The 18,504-nt window shown below is 43.6% G+C and overlaps 1 protein-coding gene across 1 annotated transcript in view; it reads left to right on the top strand.

Annotated features, from left to right (window-relative positions):
• Positions 1-18,504, top strand: part of ASPM (abnormal spindle microtubule assembly) — a 68,165-nt gene that overhangs the window by 39,268 nt on the left and 10,393 nt on the right. The window contains 6 exon segments of the mRNA XM_021064478.1: positions 2,453-2,647; positions 9,631-9,952; positions 9,955-13,850; positions 16,820-17,011; positions 17,701-17,893; positions 18,022-18,176. Of these exon segments, the coding sequence (XP_020920137.1) occupies positions 2,453-2,647; positions 9,631-9,952; positions 9,955-13,850; positions 16,820-17,011; positions 17,701-17,893; positions 18,022-18,176 (4,953 nt within the window).

The following is an 18,504-nucleotide window of genomic DNA, read 5'->3' as shown; positions in this document are numbered from 1 at the left end:
AGGGGTCCAGTCGGAGCTGTAGCCACTGGCCTACGCCAGAGCCACAGCAACACAGGATCTGAGCCGAGTCTGCAACCTACACCACAGCTCCTGGCAACGCCAGATCGTTAACCCACTGAGCAAGGGCAGGGACCGAACCTGCAACCTCACGGTTCTTAGTCGGATTTGTTAACCACTGCGCCACGATGGGACTCCTTTGTTTCTTTCTTTCTTTTTTTTTGGTCTTCTTAGGGCCACACCTGCAGCATATGGAAGTTCCCAGGCTAGGGCTCAAATCAGAGCTGTAGCCACCAACCTATGCCAGAGCCACAGCAACACCAGATCCAAGCCGTGTCTGTGACCTGTACCACAGTTCCCAGCAATGCTGGATCCTTAACCCACGGAGTGAGGCCAAGGATCAAACCCGCGTCCTCACAGATGCTAGTTGGGTTTGTTAACCACTGAGCCACTACAGAAACTCCCGACGCTTATTTTCTTTTTGTTCGTTTCTAATAGTTTAGCAATATCTCGCTGTGATTCAGGTTTACATCTCTCTGATGATGTGTTGTTGAGCATCTTTTCATATGCTGGTTGGCCATCTGTCATCTTTGGAGAAATGTCTATTCATTTGCCCATATTTTAATAGGGTAATTTGATTTTTTGTTGTTGAGTTGTAGGAGTTTTTATATATTCTAGATATAATTTCCTTATTAGATATATTATTTGCATTTTTTTTTCAAATATACAGGCTTCCTTTTCATTCAGTTGATCATATCCTTTGATGAACGAGATTTTCTAAGTTTGGTGTAATCCCATTTGTCTTTTTTGCTTTTGTGCTTGCGCTTTTGGTGTCATAGCTAATAAGTCATTGCTAAATCCAGTGTTAATGAAATTTTACCCTATGTTTTTACTAAGAATTTTTTACTTTTGAATTGAATGTTTAGGACTTTAATCTATTCTGAGTTAATACATGTACATTCTGTAAGATAAGGGTCCAACATGACTCTTTGGTAAGTGGGTATACAAACACCAGTTTCCACAACACCATTTGTTGAAGAGACCATCCTTTACCCATTGAGTGGTCTTGGCACCCTTGCAAAAGGGCATTTACCCAGTAATGCAGGGGGGGTTATTTCTAGGCTGTCTATCCTGTTCCATTGATCCATATATCTGTCTTTATGCTGGTACCACACTGTTTGATTATTGTAGCTTTGTGATATGTGTCAGAGAGTGTGTTTAACTTGGATATTCACAGCCTTAAAGGCCATAGGCTTCACAGGGGCACTGACAATGATGTTTGATGGCATAATCAACTTGCTAGACATAACTCCTCAGCCTAATTTTAGTCTTTCTCACTCAGAGGAGTGATCCAATATATGCCCCCCCCCCTTCCTTAGTATCTGTTTCAACCCATCAGTCCCTTCTTCCTGTTGGAATAGCAGTTTGATCCCCTCCATAGATGTGTTCTCATACTGTGCAGTTTCCATCCACAGGTACCAACACTGGTGATATCAAGTAATAATTAGGATATACAGCTAAGCCCTGTAGAGCCCACCCTTGGAGCAACACAAAGGACTGTCAGACCTGCTGTCAGTCATTCCTTCCCACTAGAGGGATCATTTGCGTCGTCATCTCCAGTTCAGATGAGCTGAAGGTTGAGTGTAGCCCTGAGGAGTATAGCAGAGTGACGAAGAGCACGCACTCCGAAGCCAGACCACCTGTCCAACCCCAGCCGTCCTCCCGGTGGACTGACTGTCCGCTTGACCTCTCTGCCTTGGTCCCCTCGTGGCCGTGGGAGCAGTACCTGTTCATCTGAGTTAAATGAGTCATTCATGAGGTGTTTAGCATGGTGCCTCACACCTAGTGTTTAATATGTTATTATTCAGAGTAGTTCATTATTAGAAGCAGCCCTGGCACCACATCACACAGGGTGTTCTGTGCCCTTGAGCCTCTGTGGCTTAAAGCCACCATCTATTCTGTGGTAAAGGAGGGTATTTGCCTCTCCCTCTTTGCAAATTCCTTTTTTTCAAGTTGTAGCAAGGCAATGCTACATTATACTCGAAAGGATTTTTTTATTTTATGGTCTCTTTTTTCGTCCTATGAATCCATCCCTTTCTCACAAATGAAGCCTGAATTCCCAGGACCATGATGAGACACACACCACATTTAATTTGCCTGTATATTGATTACAGAGCACCTGTGAGAAATCAAACATGTCTATGATCATTATCCTAGGACAGTATTTCCTAGGAATCTTTGTTTCATTATATAAATATATCTGCAGGTCTACCTATCTGCTATTTCAGCATGCCCGGAAGTAGCTACAATCCAAAGATGAGCATAGCTTACAATAAGTCTGGGGGGTGTTTTACTTCCAGGGTCAACTTGATTTATATTTAACAGATGATTTTCTTACATATAATAGTTTAGGGTCTCAAGTGATTAAGTGTTTAAATCATTTTTTTTTTTCCAGAAGAGAGACAAAGCTGCAAGAATCATTCAGTCAGCTGTAATCACTTTTCTAACTAAACGACGATTAAAAAAGGAGGTTAACGCAGCAGTGGTCATTCAGAAAAACTGGCGAAGAATCCTAGCACAGAGAAAATTATTAATGTTAAAAAAAGAAAAACTAGAAAAAGTTCAAAATCAATCAGCATCTGTTATTCAGGTATGGTGGTCTGAATTTTTGAATTTAAAAAGGTTTTAATGTCATTTTAAGAATGTAATATACAAAGTTTTAAATTATCATATTATTTTAAGCGTCTGTAGTTTATCTGGTACATAACTTTAACAAATATTCGGTGCCTCCCAACTACATGTAAAGCTCTGTGTTCAGCATGAGGGTCAAACAAATTGAATGCCTCCTCTGCTCCAAAGGAGCGAGGAGTCTGATTCTGTCTGCCTTGCTGTCTTTGCTCACTTAGAGGTTCTCAGTCTTCCACCCCATGAGTCACGCAGGGTTACCGTTCCCCTCTAGCCTGTGTGCCCTTCAACCCAGCCATGCTCTCGTTGTCATCTCTGCCGTCAGTCCCAGAAGCTTCTCGTGGGGGGTAAGTGTGCACATCTTCCTCTCCAGCCCACCCAGTTGGCACACACAGGGAATATTTCTTATCATCAGTTTACAGAATGCCTATGTTATTTTTCTATTTAGTAAAAAAACAATTTAACCTAGCTGCTTTACATAATGGACCTACTCCTTACATCTGTATGTTAGTTTTTGGTGTTAGATTCTATTTTAATAACATCAGAGAAGTATGCCATTTAAATTTACCCTGTGTTCATACCATTGACACTTTCATCTATTTTATAAATTTGGAGCTTTTGTTTCTGGCTCCTACCACTGAAAATGAGAGATTCTTAATTTAATAAATTATTTTTTTTGCACTTTGCCTTAATGTGAAATATTATACCCATAGAAATTTGCACATCTGTCACCTCAGAGAGTGAAATAATACAGTCCCAGCACGTGATTTTTTTTTTTTTTTTTTTTTTTGCCTTTTCTAGGGCCACTCCCGCGGCATATGGAGGTTCCCAGGCTAGGGGTCTAATCGGCGCTGTGGCCACCGGCCTACACCAGAGCCACAGCAACATGGTATCCAAGCCGCGTCTGTGACCTACACCACAGCTCACGGCAACGCCGGATCCTTAACCCACTGAGCAAGGGCAGGGACCGAACCCACAACCTCATGGTTCCTAGTCGGATTCGTTAACCACTGCGCCACAACGGGAACTCCCCAGCACGTGATTTTTATGACCTAGGCCGAGTTCTTGGATCACACGAGTCGAAACACCTTTCACTGCTCACCAGTCTTCATTGCTACTGCGATAGAATCCCTCCCATGAGACAGAGAGAGGTTATGGAGTTAGTGTTGGGTTGCCAGAGTTCTGCTGAAAAGGGGATTCAGATTTTTATGTGATGCCAACCTCTATTAAAACCTAATTGAGCTGTATAGTTGGTATGCCCGGAAGTAAACCTATCTAAGATGTATGGCTCAGCAAGCTTTTTTTTTTTTTTTTTTGCTATTTCTTTGGGCCGCTCCCGCGGCATATGGAGGTTCCCAGGCTAGGGGTTGAATCAGAGCTGTAGCCACCGGCCTACGCCAGAGCCACAGCAACGCGGGATCCGAGCCGCGTCTGCAACCTACACCACAGCTCACGGCAACGCCGGATCATTAACCCACTGAGCAAGGGCAGGGACCGAACCCGCAACCTCATGGTTCCTAGTCGGATTCGTTAACCACTATGCCACGACGGGAACTCCTCAGCAAGCTTTAATCTGCATGAGCCCACAGGATCACTATCATAACATTCACCCTTGCGTGTAGACATTCTGGCATCTCCCTAGGCCCCCAGGCAATGGCCACTTTCTTTCACACTGAATTAGTTTGTGTTTTCTAGACTTCTTTCTCCAGAAAATAATAACTCTTTGGACGTACCTGCATTTGACTGTGTACGCATTCATTTGTGCATGAATACACAGGTACACTTACTGTGAAAATGTTCAGAAAATTCTTTATATGAACATATAGTTTCATAGTCTAAAATGAATGATCTTTTTGCATTCCCATAGACAGTATGGGAGCTTTTGTTCACTTTCCAAGTATATATATTCTTTGAGAAAATGTTCTTTTATTAATAACTGAGAAGAGAATAAGAGAAGTGTGTTGAAACATGGAAAAAAGAGGAATTTGCACAAAACACAAACATAGAGCCTAATGGTTTTTCCCTAAATTAAATACCTATGTAACCACAACCTAGGTTAAGAAATAGAATATTGCCAGCCTCTCAGAAGCCATTTCTCAATCAATCAATTCCCCGAGCCCAACCCAAGGTAACCACTATCCTAATAAATACTAAGCATGCCTTTTTTCTATACATCTTCCTTAAACCAATACAATATCATTTTGCCTGTTATTTGAATTTTACATAGATGGGTCCAGATAGCGTAAGTTATTTTTTAATTTATTTTTTTAATTTTTTCAACTTATTTTTGGATATTGCATATTCTTATGTTTATTCCTTTTTTTCAATACTTTTTTTCCTACTATCCAGCATGTATACATTCTTTTCTTCTCCCATTATCAAGCTCCCTCATAAGTGACTAGACATAGTTCCCAGTACTACACAGTAGGATCTCATTGCTTATTCGTTCCAAAGGCAGTAGTTTGCATCTATTAACCCCAAGCTCCCAGTCCATCCCACTCCCTCCCCCTCCCCCTTGGCAACCCCAAGTCTATTGTCCAAGTCCATGAGTTTCTTTTCTGTGGAAAGGTTCATCTGCACTGTATATTAGATTCCAGATATATAGAAGTGATATCATATGGTATTTGTCTTTCTCTTTTTGACTTTCTTCACTCAGTATGAGAGTTTCTAGTTCCATCCATATTGCTGCAAATGGCATTATTTTTGTTCTTTTTTCTGGCTGAGTGGTATTCCATTGTGTATATATACCACATCGTCCTAATCCAGTCATCTGCCAGTGGACATTGGGGTTGATCCCATGTCTTGGCTAGTGTAAATAGTGCTGCAATGAACAGGTGGGTGCATTTGTCTTTTTTTTAAGGAAAGTTTTGTCCTGATATATGCCCAAGAGTGGGATTGCTGGGTCATATGGTAGTTCTGTGTATAGTTTTCTAAGGCACCTCCATACTGTCTGCATAGTGGCTGTACCAGCTTACATTCCCACCAACAGTGCAGGAGGGTTCCCTTTTCTCCACACCCCCTCCAGCTCTTGTTATTTGTGGACTTACGAATGATGGCCATTCTGACTGGTGTGAGGTGGTATCCCATGGTAGTTTTGATTTGCATTTCTCTAATAATCAGGGATGTTGAGCATTTTTTCATATGCTTGTTGGCCATCTGTATATCTTCCTTGGCAGACAGTGTAAATTATTTTCTTCAACATAGAATTTGTGGGTTTTTATCAGTGGTGTTGAGTGTTACTGTGAGTTAACTTTCATTTTATCATATCCTGCAACTTAACTTAGTTACTGTCCTGCTGTTGATGGACATCTGGCTTTCTGCTTTTGAGCTGTTGGGACTAAAGCTCTTATGAATTGCCTTTTGCTGTGAAATACCTTCACAGTGCTCAGTATATGCCTATGAGTTGTTCATCTTAGGATATATGTGTTTCAGTTTTAGTAGATAGTGCCAAGGAGTTCTGCAAGGCAGTTACAGCACCCCCAGCTGTTTGGAAATTATCTCTTTAATTTTAGCCATCCTGGTCCTGGTGTAGTGATATCTTAGAATAGATTTGATCTGCATTTTCTTGATAATGAATGACATTGAACCCCCTTTCCACATTGAATATCTTCTTTTGTGGGAATTCCCATCGTGGCTCGGTGGCAATGAACCCACCTAGTATCCATGAGGATGATTCAGGTTTGATCCCTGGCCTCGCTCAGTGGGTTAAGGATCTGGCATTGCCATGCACTGTGGTGTAGGTTGCAGACGCAGCTTGGACCTGGTGTTGCTGTGACTGTGGTGTAGACCGGCAGCTGCAGCTCCAATTTGACCCCTAGCCCGGGAACTTCACCTTCTCTGGGGAGGTACCTAGGAATAGGATTGCTTGATCATATGATAAACCTATGTTGGGTTTGTGAGAAACTGCCAGACTGTCTTCCAAAGTGGCTGTACATTTGCACTGCCACCAGAAGTGACTGAGTTCCCGTTGCTCCCCTTCCTAACCAGTATTTGGCATCAGTGCTTCAGATTCTAATAGATGTGTATTGGTGTTTCAATTTTGCAATTCCTTGGTGCCATATGATAAGCATCTTTTCATACACTCGTTTAATCTGGTGAAGTGTTCAGTTATTTTGCCCATTTAAAAAATTTTATTGCCTGTTTTTCAAAATTTCTTATTGTTGAGTTTTAAGGGTTCTTTGTATAACTGGATACAAATGCTTTATCAGATCTATATTTTGCAAATATTTCCTCTATAAGTTTGTGGCATATTTTTTTTTTCTGTTAACATTATCTTTCACAAGGCAGAATCTTTAAAATTTTAATAAAGTTTGACATCAGTTTTTTTCTTCCATGGATTATGCTTTTGGCATTATATCTAAAAAGCCATTGCCAAACCCTAAGTTACTTAGACATTCTAATATTATCTCCTAGAAGTTTGATGGTTTTACATTTCTCATTTAGATCTGTGATCCATTCGAGGTAACTTTTTGTGAAAGTTTGTCAGTGTTTAAATTCATTTTTTTCTTTCATATGAATGCCCACTTCTTCCAGTACCAGTTGTTGAAACAACCATCTTTTATCCCTGAAGTTGTATTGTTTCTTTACCAAAGGTCAATTGGCTGTGTTGCATGGGCTCCCTATTCTATTCTTTGAATGTTTTTTCTGTTTTTTTTCCGGTACCACACTGTCCCAATTACTGTGGCTTTCTAATAAGTTTTAAAGTTGCATAATATTAGTCCAACTTTATTTTTCCTCAGTGTCATCCTTGCTGTTCTGGGTCTTTCACCTCACCACGTATACTTCAGAATCAGTTTGCTGGTGTCCACAAAGTAACTAGAGGAGATTTTGATTGAGATCATATTGAACCTGTGGGTCCAGGTGGGAAGAACTCACATCTTACCCAAATCGAGCCACCTTACCCATGACTGTATCTCTTGTTGAGATCTTCTCTGATGGCTCTCATCAGAGTTTGGTAGATCCTACAGACCTTGTGCCGATTTTTTTAGATATATTTTTAAGTATTTCTTTTTTTTTTTTTAATTGCTACTAATTTCAAGGGCGTCATATTCTACAAATTTGCTCCAGTTGCTTATTTGAGGAGTTTTTGATCATTTCTTTGAATTTTCCATATAAATGATCATGTCATCTGTGAACCTCCCCAAAAAAGTCTTCTGTCTTTCTTCTCCATCAGCGTAGGTTTTCTATCCTTTTCTTATTGGATTAGCCAGGACTTCCAGTAGATGTTGAAGAGGATTAGTGAGAGGGTGTATCCTTGCTTTATTCCTGATCTTAGAGGGAATCCACCTAGTTTCCCACCGTCAGGTTTGATGTTAGCTGTAGGTTGGTTTCCTGTTCTTCCTCCTGAGGGAATTCCCCTCTATTCCTAGTTTGTTGAGACACTGATTGTTTTTTCTCCCCGGTCATTTTCTCTTCCTTGTTCAATCTAGATAATTTATATTGAGCTTCAAGTTCATTGATTCTTCTCTCTCTCATCTCCATTCTGCTCCTGAGCCATTCCAGTGAGGTTTTATTTTGGTTATTACGTTTTTCGGTTCTAATATTCCCATTTGGTTCTTAGCTGTAGCATTGATTTTTTTTTCCCCCAAGACTTTTAACCCTCCCATTGGTTCCAACTCGTTGGAGCATTTTACATGAGCTGCTCTAAAGTCTCTGCGGGGTAACATCCGTGTCTGTGTCATTTTGCCACTGGCATCTGTTGATTGTCTTTTCCTATGCAGGTCGAAATTTTCCTCATATTTCTTGTACCCAGTAATTTTTCATCATGTCCTGTATATTTTTAACATCGTTGTGACATTCTTTGTTGTTGTTTGTTGAAATCCTATATGCATGTTGATATTTTAGTTTTGGCAAGTAAAACCTGGTTGGATTTAGGCCACTAGTTCTGATTAGCCTTCGATGGCTAGAGCTTCAATGCCAATTCCTTTTTCAAAGCCTAAATTTTGGAAAATTTCTTAATGAAAATAATGATTCAGAAAGTGATCTGGGAGTCCCCGCTGTGGCACAGCAGTTAAGGATCTGGTGCTCTCTCTGTCGCAGCTCAAGCTGCTGCTGATGCTCAAGTTCAATCCCCCTGCCCAGCACAGAGGGTTAATAAGGACCCAGCTTTGCCACAACTGTGGTATGGGTCGCAGCTGTGTCTCAGATTCAATCCCAGGCCTAGGAACTTCCATATGCTGCCAGTGCAGCCAAATAAAAAAAAAGAAAATGATCTGGGGAGTTGCCTTCGTGGCTCAGCAGTTATCGAACCTGACTAGGATCCATGATGAGGTGGGTTCAATCCCTGGCCTCACTCAGTGGGTTAAGGATCTAGCGTTGCTATGAGCTGTGGCGTATGTCGCAGACACAGCTAGGATCCCGAATTGCTGTGGCTCTGGCATAGACTGGCAGCTGCAGCTCATATTGGACCCCTAGCCTGGGAATTTCCATATGTCACAAGTATTGCCCCCCCGCAAAAAAAAGGCAAAGAAAATGATCTGGCTCACATATTTCTCAAAATTCTGTGTTTATATTATCAGGCCTGTAATGTGATAGTACAAGGACCCTCATATAAACAATTTTCCAATCATTATAAGATAGCTCGGCACCCTTGATAGAAAGGGGAAAATATAAGATCCAGAAATCTTACTTGGAAATTACTTAGAATCAGTAGATAGCAGACTATCACTCTATTTTGACTCTTCTCATAGATTGTGTTACTTTAACATAAACCTGTATTTCTTATGTCTCTGGAATACAGATGCCATATGAATATCATCAGGATTGAGAGCAAGATTTCCCATTTGGCTACACAGCTGTATCAGCGTAGAGACTATAAAGAAAAGAAACATACTGCTTTTATATTTAATGTGTTTATTTTTAAGCAAAATGTTAGAAAAAGTAATACTTTAAAAATGTATTAAGTATGGAAAATCATATCTATTTTACTTTGTGTCCTTTCTTTTCCAGAGATATTGGAGAAGATACTCCACGAGAAAACACTTTCTGAGGTTGAAATATTATTCAGTCATCCTGCAATCTAGGATAAGAATGGTCCTTGCTGTTGCTTCTTACAAACGGTACCTACGGGCAACAGTAACCATTCAGAGGCACTGGCGTGCTTGCCTAAGAAGAAAACAGGATCAACAGAGATATCAAATGCTGAGATCCTCAGCCCTTGCCATCCAGTCTCTGTTCAGAAGATGGAAGCAGCGTAAAATGCAATTGCAAATAAAAGCTGCAGTCACGCTGCAGAGAGCGTTTCGAGAATGGCACGGCAGGAAACGTGCTAAAGAGAGAAAGCTGCCGTGGTCATCCAATCCTGGTACAGGAGGCACAGAGAATCACGGAAGTACCGTCATATTAGATCCTGCATTGTCATCATTCAGACAAGATTCCGCTGCTTTCAAGCCCAGAAGTTACGTGAAAGGAGAAAGAAGGCCATCCTGACGCTCCAGAGATACCACAAAGCACGCCTGAAGGGGAAGGCAGAGCGGACCAGCTATTTGCAGAAACGGGCTGCAGCCATCAGACTACAGGCCGCCTTCCGGAGAATGAAGGCTCGTAATTTGCACAGACAGATCCGAGCCGCCTGTGTCTTCCAATCGTACTGGAGAATGAGACAGGACAGACTGCGGTTTCTAAACCTCAAGAAAAACATTATCACATTGCAGGCACATGTCAGAAAACATCAACAATTACAGAAATATAAGAAGATAAAGAAAGCCACACTCATAATTCAGAGTCATCTTCGAGCCTACATTTCAGCCAGGAAAGTGCTTGCGTCTTACCAGAAAACACGTTCTGCTGTCATCGTTCTGCAGTCCGCATATAGAGGGATGCAGGCTAGGAGAACATTTCTTCACATCCTCACAGCTGTTATAAAGATCCAAGCCTATTACCGGGCTTATATCTTCAGAAAAAAATTTCGGAGGCTAAAACATGCTGCAATAAAGTTACAGTCATTAGTTCGGATGAAACAAACACGTAAACGATATTTACATTTAAGAGCAGCTGCACTGCAGAGAGAAGAGCGCAGGCGGGCATCCTGCATCACACTGCAAGCTTCGGTCAGAGGGTACCTGGTTCGAAAGCAGATACGGTTGGAGAGAAGAGCTGCCGTTTCGCTCCAGTCTTATTTTAGGATGAGGAAGGTGCGGCTGGACTACCTGCGAATGTATAAAGCCGCTGTCGTCATTCAGAACTACTATCGTGCCTACAAGGCACGGGTCAATCAGAGGAAGAACTTCTTGCAAGTCAAAAGAGCAGCAACCTGCTTACAGGCAGCTTACAGAGGTTATAAGGTCCGCCAGCTAATCAAACAACAGTCTGCAGCCGCTCTCACCATCCAGGCCGCTTTTAGAGGCTATAGTAGGAGGATGAAATATCACTGTGTGCTGCAGTCTACTCTCAAGATTCAGAGATGGTACAGGACACACAAGACTGTTTCTGACACAAGAGCACAGTTTTTAAAGACTAGGGCTGCTGCAATTTCTCTCCAGTCTGCCTATCGTGGCTGGAAAGTTCGGAAGCAGGTCCGCAGGGAACAGCAAGCTGCGGTGAAGATCCAGTCTACTTTTAGAATGGCCAAGGCCCAGAAAGAATTCAGGCTGTTCAAAAAAGCAGCATGCACCATCCAGCAACATCTGAGAGCTTGGGCTGCCGGCCGGAGGCAGCGTGCCGAGTACACTGCGCTTCGCCGGGCAGCGGCGACGCTCCAGTCCACGTGGAGGGGGCGAGTGGCCAGGCGGCAAATGCAGAAGCAGCACGCGTGTGCTGTCATCATCCAGTCTTGCTACCGAGCGTACGTGCAACGCAGAAGGTGGGAAAGCATGAAAAGAGCGGCCTGTCTGATTCAGATGTATTACAGGGCCTATAGCACTGCAAGAAAACAGCACCGTTTGTACTTGAAAATCAGAGCGGCTGTAGTAACCCTCCAGTCAGCCTACCGAGGTCTGAGAGTGAGGAGGGACATCAAGGAGCAGCACAAGGCAGCCACCACTATCCAGTCCAGGTATAGAGCTCACCAAACCCAAAAGCAGTACGCAACCTATAGAGCGTCTGCGGTCCTAATTCAGAGGTGGTACCGAGATACTAAGATTGCAAACTGCCAGCGTAAGGAATATCTTACTCTGAAAAAGGCGGCAGTGACAGTCCAAGCTGTTTACAGAGGTGTTAAGGTAAGAAGACAGGTTCGGCTCATGCACAGGGCGGCCAGTCTTATTAAAGCCATCTTCAAAATGCAGCAGGCGAGGCGGAGATATCATCAAATGAGAACAGCAGCCATCGTGATTCAGAGAAGGTACAGAGCATATCATCAGGGTAAGACTCAGCGCGCCAGGTACCTGACAACCTTGAAAGCTGTTAGCATCCTCCAGGCCAGTTTTAGAGGCGCGTGCGTTAGACAGAGCCTCAGGAAGATGCAGACCGCAGCAACGCTCATCCAGGCCCACTACCGGAGATACAGACAGCAAACTCATTTTAACACATTGAAGAAGGCGACAAAGATGGTGCAGCAAAAGTACCGGGCAGTGAGGGAAAGGAACGTACAATTGCAGAGGTACACCAGGCTGAGACATTCCGTCATCCGCCTTCAGGCTGCTTTTAGGGGGATGAGAGCAAGAAGACAATTAAAAGTCAGGCACGCAGCCGCAGCCCTCATTCAGAGGAGATTCAGGACACTGATGATGAGAAGAAGATTCCTGTCTCTCAGGAGAACTGCTGTGTGGATTCAAAGAAAATACCGTGCAAATGTTTGTGCAAAGCATCACTTACAGCAATTCCGACGGTTACAGAAGGCAGCCATCAAGATCCAGTCCTGGTACAGGGGGTGGATGGTGAGGAAGAAGATGCAGGAGATGCAGAGGGCTGCCACCCTCATCCAGGCCACTTACAGGATGCACAGAACACAGGTGACCTTTCAGACCTGGAAGCACGCCTCAGTTCTCATTCAGCAACGTTACCGGGCACGCAGAGCTGCAAAACTGCAAAGAGAACATTATGTCAGACTAAGGCACTCAGCAGTGGTCATTCAGGCTGCACACAAGGGAATGAAAGCAAGGCAGCTTTTCAGGGCGAAGCTCAGAGCTGCCATAATAATACAAAGCACATACAGAATGTACAGGCAGTATCGTTTCTACCGAAAGCTTCAGTGGGCTACAAAAGTAATACAAGAAAGATATAGGGCAAGGAAAAAGAAAGCTCTTGCACACAAGGCACTCAAGAAAGCAGCAACCTGTGTCCAAGCGGATTTTCAGGATCTGGCGGAAAGGAGACAGATTCAGGAACAGCAGCATCTGGCTGCCACTACTGTTCAGAAGCATTTTAAAGCCTTTAAAATAAGGAAGCACTATCTCCACTTTAGAGCAAAGGTAGTTTTTGTTCAAAGAAGGTACCGAGCGCTCGCCGCGGTACGCACCCAGGCAGTCATTTGTATACAGTCCTATTATAGAGGGTTTAGGGTGAGAAAGGATATCCACCGCCTGCACGCGGCTGCCACGCTGATTCAGTCATTCTACCGAATGCACAGGGCCAGGGTCGATTACCAAGCAAAGAAAGCCGCTGTTGTTGTTATACAGAACTACTACAGGTCATACATCAGAGTGAAAATGGAAAGAAAGAAAATTCTAGCCACCCAGAAATCTATACAAACTATTCAGGCTACTTTTATAGGCATGAATGTTAGACAGAAATTTAAAAGCATGCCTGAAGCAACGATGGTCGCCTCTGGTACCCAACCTGCATCCTGCTGTTACAGAACTGAAACTCCCTATGAAGCTGGTCCATTGCAGGAAGCAGAGTTTCATTCTCAAAGAAAGGCTGCCGTCACCATCCAAAAAGCTTTTCGTAAAATGGTCACAAGAAAATTGGAAAAACAGAAGTGTGCTGCCGTGAGAATTCAGGCCTTCCTTCGGATGGCTGTGTGTCGAAGAAGATTTGCTCAGCAGAAAAGGGCAGCTATCACTTTACAGCGGTATTTCAGGACGCGGCAAACCAGGAAACAGTTTTTACTGTGTAGAGAAGCAGCAGTGGTCTCACAAAATCACCAAAGAGCCTTTCTGTCTGCAAAACATCAAAGAGAAGTTTATTTACAAATAAGGAGCAGTGTTATCTTCATTCAAGCAAGAATGAAAGGATTGATCCAGAAACGGAAGTTTCAGAAAATGAAAGCTAGCACCATAAAAATCCAGGTATTTATTATACATTTAAATATAAAGTTTTCGTTCTTTCTTTGACCAGTATTTCTTAAGAGTTTATAAAATGAGCTTAAGCGGGTCGTAAAGGACAATACTTTGTTCACGTGACCATGTCATTTATCTTCCAAAATGGAATATTTTTGAGATTGGGCTTAGGGTGCCCATGATAATTCACCCAAGACGGCACAGAATGGGGATTGTTGGGCTGCAGTCGCCCTAAGCCTGATGCATTTTCGTAGGTGTTTTATAGCACTCACAGGCGAATTTTGAAAATGTGGGCTGAGTAACGGAAGTTCTCTTTTGGTTAAAACGATGACTTTAAAAACCTAAGGTAAAGTGATTATTTGGCATAACTGAGGCCAGATGGGATCACGTCCTTCTGCTCCTCTGTTCATAAGAGCTTGTTAGGCTAGAGAGACATAGAAACTTGCCTCGGGGTGTTCAGCCCCGTTATATAATTTTGTACATTGTACCCTCTCAGTGTGTAAGGCAGGCAGAGACATCACCTTTGAAGTCTGAGAAAGGTTAAGAGAGAGGCAGATCAGGAATTGAATCTGGGTATCTCAACTGTTTCTGCTCTACCTGTAACAGCCTGGGCTTTGAACCCACTACCTAGGACCTGGTGGTGTCTTGTGGGGTTGCTGTTAAGCTTAGAAATAGTGTTTTCACTCAACAAACGTCAAGTGCTGACCATGGTCAGATCTGATCAGGGGTGATCAGAACAGACAGTAAGATAGCAGGAGCGCTGTCCTCAAAGAACTTAACAGAGAAGGGCAATTACAGTTGTTGATGGAAATAACCAGTAAGCAGCTGAGAATAGAAGTAGAAATGGGGGAGTTCCCGTCGTGGCGCAGTGGTTAACGAATCCGACTAGGAACCATGAGGTTTCCGGTTCGGTCCCTGCCCTTGCTCAGTGGGTTAACGATCCGGCGTTGCCGTGAGCTGTGGTGTAGGTCACAGATGCAGCTCGGATTCTGCGTTGCTGTGGCTCTGGCATGGGCTGGCAGCTACAGCTCCGATTAGACCCCTAGCCTGGGAACCTCCATATGCCGCGGGAGTGGCCCAAGAAATGGCAAAAAGACAAAAAAAAAAAAGAAAGAAAGAAAGAAAGAAAGGTGAAACCCACAAGTGTTCATTAAGAATTAGGATGGGAGCAGGCAAGAAGTAAGGGTACTTGCTAAGCAAGGATTGGCTGGCGTCGGAAATGGTGCATAGTTACAAGGGGGGACCTTGAGACCATAAGTTGCAGCTGGCAGCTGTTAGCAGATGCTGTTTTGAGAAAGCTGGTGGCATCCTTGATTCTGATACAATTCAGAAAATTCAGGTCCTCGGTGATGCAACGATGTGTCTGAAATCACATCCACAGGGGCCACCAGCTCTGTTTTGGATGTCCGAACCACAGTTAATCCATTTTGATTTTTAAATGCATTCTTTTCTCTAATGGTAAAAGCAGACACACAACGTATGTTTAATAGGCTGCACGACAGGCTGTTCTAGGTAACCTCAAGTTCACGTGCAGTCATGTATTAGCCAGAGTGACTTCCCTGTACATCAGTAGATGCCCATGTCCTCGTCATGATACCGAATGAGAAAGGTATGTTTGCTGGGAACACAGAGACGGGAAAGCGAAGCCAGTCACCTTGATCGGAGAAGGCCTCCCTGGCCAAGGGGCATTTAAGTTGAGACATTAAGCTTAAGCCGAGGGATGACTAGTCAAATAAAACATATCGAAGGAACAGTCCAGTTGTAGGGGGTGACATAGCCTTCAAAACCGAGGGAGCACAGGTCTGCCGTAAAGAGTGTGAGATGCCAGCAGGCTGGCGTTCGGTGGCGGGAGATGTAAACAGCATTCTAAGGCAGAAAAAAGTTTAGTCCTTACGCTCTGGCCTGAAAGACGTTCTGGAGGAATTGAAGTAGAAGGCTGGAATCAGAATCATATTTTATTTTTAAAAAAATTACTCGGGCAGGAATGTGGAAGTTGAACGGGAGGCCGGCCAGGAGGCTGCAGGTTGTCAGTCGGGGGACAGCCAAGCCCAGGTTAAAGGGGTGGGGACAGCGGGATGGTCAGGGTCCGTGAGAGCGGAGGACGGCATCGGCCTTACAAGGAGCAAACAAGGAAGCCAGCCACACTCTGGCCTCGGTAACTCAGCAGACGCACTGCCCGCTGACTGGGGGACAGCGGGAGGATCGGGTCCTGAGCCAGAGGCGCACAGCCTGGGCACGAGGCTGAAGCGCCCACTCTCAGCCATTTGCAGGAGCGTGGAGAGTGGTACGGACTCAACGTTGATGGCCTCCATGTGCAGGCATTAGGGCATTGCTTCAGAAGATAAGATGGATAAAAGGAAGAGGACCTGGCCTGGACTTCTCGTCACGGTGCAGTGGTTAACAAACCTGACTAGGAACCATGAGGTTGCAGGTTCAATCCCTGGCCTCGTTCAGTGGGTTAAGGATCCGGCGTTGACGTGGCTGTGGTGTAGGTTGCAGACGCAGCTCGGATTCGTGTTGCTGTGGCTCTGGCATAGGCCGGTGGCTACAGCTCCCATTCAACCCCTGGCCTGGGAACCTCCATATGCCGCGGGAGTGGCCCTGGAAAAGGCAAAAAGACAAAAAAAAAAAAAAAAAAAAGGAGAGGGCCTAGGACTGGGGGCCTGAAGGTCATCCAAAGTTAAGGATACTGAGAGGAGAAGCCAGCACATGGCCGTAAGAGGGAACAAATACGTGATGTGGGGTTAAGTTCATATATGACCACGTTGTGTGGGGTTGAGTTTCGTATATAACACTCACTCCTCAGGCCCACTGTGGCCTGGAAGGAGCTGCACCAAGCAGTGTGACAAGAATGCTAGGGGAGGAGGGGCCTGTTGAAAGACAGTTCAATGTTCTATTGATTTCACTTGTGCATATATTTGTGTATTTATTTGAAAAACCCTGAAGTAAAAAAAAAAAATCTTCATATGTTTACATAGAGATGGTTTCGGGCAAGGTTACAGCAAAAGCGGCTTCTTCAGAAATATCACCGTGTGATAACAATTCAGCATGAAGCTCAAGAACGGATAAGCCAGCAGAACAGGGCAGCCTCAGTGATACAGAGAGCTGTACGCCATTTTCTTCTCCGTAAAAAGCAGGAAAAGCTTAATAACAGAATCACTAAAATCCAGGTAACTGAAAATGTTTTAATTCAAGGTTTTGGTTGGCTATTCATCTGTATGATAGCTAACATTTTAAAAACAGTTATGTGCATTTTTAAAAGCTGGAATTGGCCAATAGAGTAATTCACAAACACTAGGCTATCATCATTTCATTAAGACCTTGATTTTCAAAACTCCTTGGAGGAAGTTGACGATTGAGAGTTGCAAAGGCATTTTAGCATTTTGAATATTTAGGCATCTTTAGCCAATGAATGATGCTTCAGCTTATACATAGAAATACTGTATGTATTTCTAGAACAATTGATTTTGCGATTTATCATACCTCAATTGAAGTTTTATTTGCGAAGTCTCTGATCACATAAATTTACCGAAAATACCTCCTTTGTGGAACTGTAAAATTCACGTCAGGGATTGAAATCTTAAAATTACTATTTTGGGAGTTCCTATCATGGTGCAGTGGAAACGAATCTGACTAGGAACCGTGAGGTTGTGGGTTCAATCCCTGGCCTTGCTCAGTGGGTTAAGGATCCAGCATTGCTGTGAGCTGTGGTGGAGGTCGTAGACACGGTTCGAATCCTGCGTTGCTGTGGCTCTGATTAGACCTCTCGCCTGGGAACCTCCACATGCCACATGTGTGGCCCTAAAAAGACAATCAATCAGTCAATCAATCAATAAAATTACTATTTTGTCTCTTTAAGGCATTATGGAGAGGCTATTCTTGGAGGAAGAGAAATGATTGTGCCAAAATTAAAGCTATTCGGCAGAGACTCCACTGCGCAAATAGGGAGATTCGGGAAGAAAACAAACTCTACCAAAGAACCGCACTTGCTCTCCGCGGTCTCCTGACGTACAAGTACCTCTCCGCTATCCTGGAGGCTCTGAAGCACCTGGGTGCGTTGTTTTAACAGTAACAACACAAGGCTCGAAATGCATTTTTACCTTTGAGTAGAAAAGACTGTTGTTGTAATGGCCAGTCATTTTGTCTCTGTGACTGCATCTCTTTTCTTCCCCCCTTTCAGAGGTAGTCACTAGACTCTCCTCACTTTGCTGTGAGAACATGGCCCAGAGTGGAGCCATTGCTAAAATATTTGTCTTGATCCGAAGCTGTAACCGGAGTGTCCCCTGCATGGAGGTCATCGGATATGCTGTGCAGGTCTTGCTGAATGTCGCCAAGGTAGTTTCCATCTGAATAATGCAGTCTTCCCGGGCCTAGAAATCTCACCCGGCTACTCAGCCCTAGAACTCAGATCTCTGAGTTGAAATTCATTTACTATGTGCAAGAGGCTCTGTGGGGCAGAGGCTAACTCTGCTAACATAAGAGTACATAGAAACACTGATTTTCCATCATTTCTTTGGTTTTATGGTACTAACAACAGTGGTGGCTAACCTTTATTGAGGACTTGTTAACTACCATGCTGGTGCTTTTCCTGCATCATTCAATTCCGTCCTCACACTAATTCTCAAAGGGGATTCCTGTTACTGTTCCCACTTTGTAGAGAGAG

The sequence above is a fragment of the Sus scrofa genome, chromosome 10 (assembly GCF_000003025.6).
Source record: "Sus scrofa isolate TJ Tabasco breed Duroc chromosome 10, Sscrofa11.1, whole genome shotgun sequence".
Lineage (NCBI taxonomy): Eukaryota > Metazoa > Chordata > Mammalia > Artiodactyla > Suidae > Sus > Sus scrofa.
The sequence above is the reverse complement of the archived record's forward strand: the minus strand, read 5'-3'. Positions and strand labels throughout refer to the sequence as shown.